The 2,301-nt window shown below is 35.2% G+C and overlaps 1 protein-coding gene across 1 annotated transcript in view; it reads left to right on the top strand.

The window, feature by feature from the left end:
- The first annotated feature begins 1,642 nt into the window (after positions 1-1,642).
- LOC110031604 (calmodulin-like protein 11) overlaps positions 1,643-2,301 on the top strand; it is a 1,852-nt gene continuing 1,193 nt past the window's right edge. The window contains exon 1 of the mRNA XM_020734881.1: positions 1,643-1,836. Within this exon, the coding sequence (XP_020590540.1) occupies positions 1,764-1,836 (73 nt within the window). The 5' untranslated portion in view covers positions 1,643-1,763. The remainder of the gene's footprint in view (positions 1,837-2,301) is intronic.

Here is a 2,301-nt window from a genome sequence, read left to right on the forward strand (position 1 = left end):
GTTCGGCTCGAAATGACTCGAAAAAAAAAATTATATAACTTTTTATATAACAATATATTACATATATTATTTATATAATAATATATTATATATATTTATGTCTAAGTTTAAATCATAACATCTCATGTGGCAAAGTGGTTATTGTCATCTTTTGTATAGATTTGACCCAGGTTCGAATCCCACACTTTACACCTATTTTTCTTAATTTTAGTTTAACGAGCTAATTTCGAGTCGAACACGAACACGAATATTTAAATCGAGTCGAACACGAACACACTGTTCACGAGCCGATTTCGAACACGAGCCGATTTCGAACACGAGCTATTTCGAACGAGCCGAACACGAGCCAAGCCTGAGCTCGCTCAAGCTCGGCTCGTTTACAGCCCTATGCATGATCATAGAATTTTCGAAAGAAAGAAACTAAGATATGATGGAATTCGAATCCAAGCTTTATAACTGAGCATTCTAGGCAATATCAAATGCTCAACAAAGCGAACAACGAATGATTAAGAAGACACAACAACTCAAAACCCTCAAATCTCATATAAAGAACTTATTAGAACAATATCAGATGCAAAATCACGCAAAATCAAAGCAACAGTAAGCTTACATGAAGTCAAATGATAGTCATAAAGAGAAAAGTAAGCTTACTAGAGAGATAGTGAGAGAGAAATATGGGTGGGGTTTCCAGCATCTCACCCGCAATGAGAGAAAAATCGAACATTATCCAAAACAAAACGAGCCACAATCACATAGAGAGGATACAAAAAACAAGAACATTGATGCCCTAGACGAATTAGTTTATCGTGAATATCACACACGGTATTGTAAATAGTAGAGGGGTAAAATCATAAAAATAAATGTAACGAAATCATAGAATGCAACCCACTGCAGATTGAGAGAAGATGTCACTTGCTGTGAATCTATGTCTCAATTTCCTCTCTATCACAAGCATGTCGCCCGCCCCAAACCATTGCCGCCTCAAACGACACCCAAGTCAATTACAATTTATTAACGAACATAAAACCTCTTTCTCCTCTTTAAGATTGTCTTTTTATTTGGCTCATCAAACATATGAGTCTATAAAACCTATATGAACTCGAGCTAATCTTGCCAAATATAATTTAAGTCAGTGGCCAGCATTGCGTTCCATTTTTCCAATGATCCTGCCAATTGTTCAAAGTTGAGAAAACTATTTTTTTATGTTTGATTGTCTCCCTTCCACCTTTGAAGATATTGAAGGACAAAGTAAACGGTCTAGCCAATGAAGATTTAAAATAAAAATAATTCGAATAACTTACCTTTAAATAACTTTTCTTTTTTAATTTTTCATATTTATAGATCAATTTAAAAATAAAATTTTTATTTTCTATATATTTGTATTTTTTTTTAAAGAAAAAGAAAATATACATATCGGATAAAATGCCAAAAAAAAAAAAAAAGCCTATAAAGAAATGAGAATTTTTTTTTTATTTAATCGATAAATTAAGTAAATATAACGCCAGCTAAATGAAAGAAGGCTAATATTTTCATATCATTCAGAAAATGTGTCCGTGCTTTGACATTTAAATAAAAATATTATTTTTAAAAGAAAAAAAAAGAAAAAGAGCTCCCTCCCTGTTTCTTTCTTCCCAGGCCTACAAAAGGAGCTCAGGTATTCCCTGCTCCTCCCACCAAGTTGTCTCCTTTCTCTGCTAAAAGCCATTGTAGCTCCCTGCTGCTTTCTTTCCCCATTTCTCTCTCTTTAGCTTACTACTAACTCCATGGATCTCCTAACTGAAGACCAGATCTCTGAATTCCGTGAGGCCTTCTGCCTCTTCGACAAGGATGGAGATGGTATGCTCTCTCTCTCTCTCTAGCAGGCAAAGCTGAAGAACTCAAGAGATTGCTTCATAGAGAAAATAAATTTATGTTCATGTTTACATTCTGTGTTATATGCGTTATTGATGATAGAATATCTGAAACTTAGGATTTATGACAGATTCTCTTTTTTTGGCAGTTCTGACATCATCAGCTCTTTGTGAACAGATTTGTTATGCTAATTGCTGTTTTCATAATCTGTGCTTTCTGGTGGCCACCAGCCACCGAAGGATATTTTTAGATTTCTTTTTTATTAAAATTTTATCCCTGATTTGGTCAAGGTCAGAAAAGGCCAGCAAGAAGGCTAAATCCCCCTCAAATGTCTCTGCTGAACAGTCAATCAATCGTGTTAGGTGTCACTCTCGGTAGGGGAGAGATCACCTTCTTGCTGGAATTATTGCCTTGCGTTGTCATTGAAAGTGATGCCCCCCACCCCCCCCC

Source organism: Phalaenopsis equestris, unplaced genomic scaffold (assembly GCF_001263595.1).
Source record: "Phalaenopsis equestris unplaced genomic scaffold, ASM126359v1 Scaffold000840, whole genome shotgun sequence".
In the NCBI taxonomy this organism is placed as follows: Eukaryota; Viridiplantae; Streptophyta; class Magnoliopsida; order Asparagales; family Orchidaceae; genus Phalaenopsis; species Phalaenopsis equestris.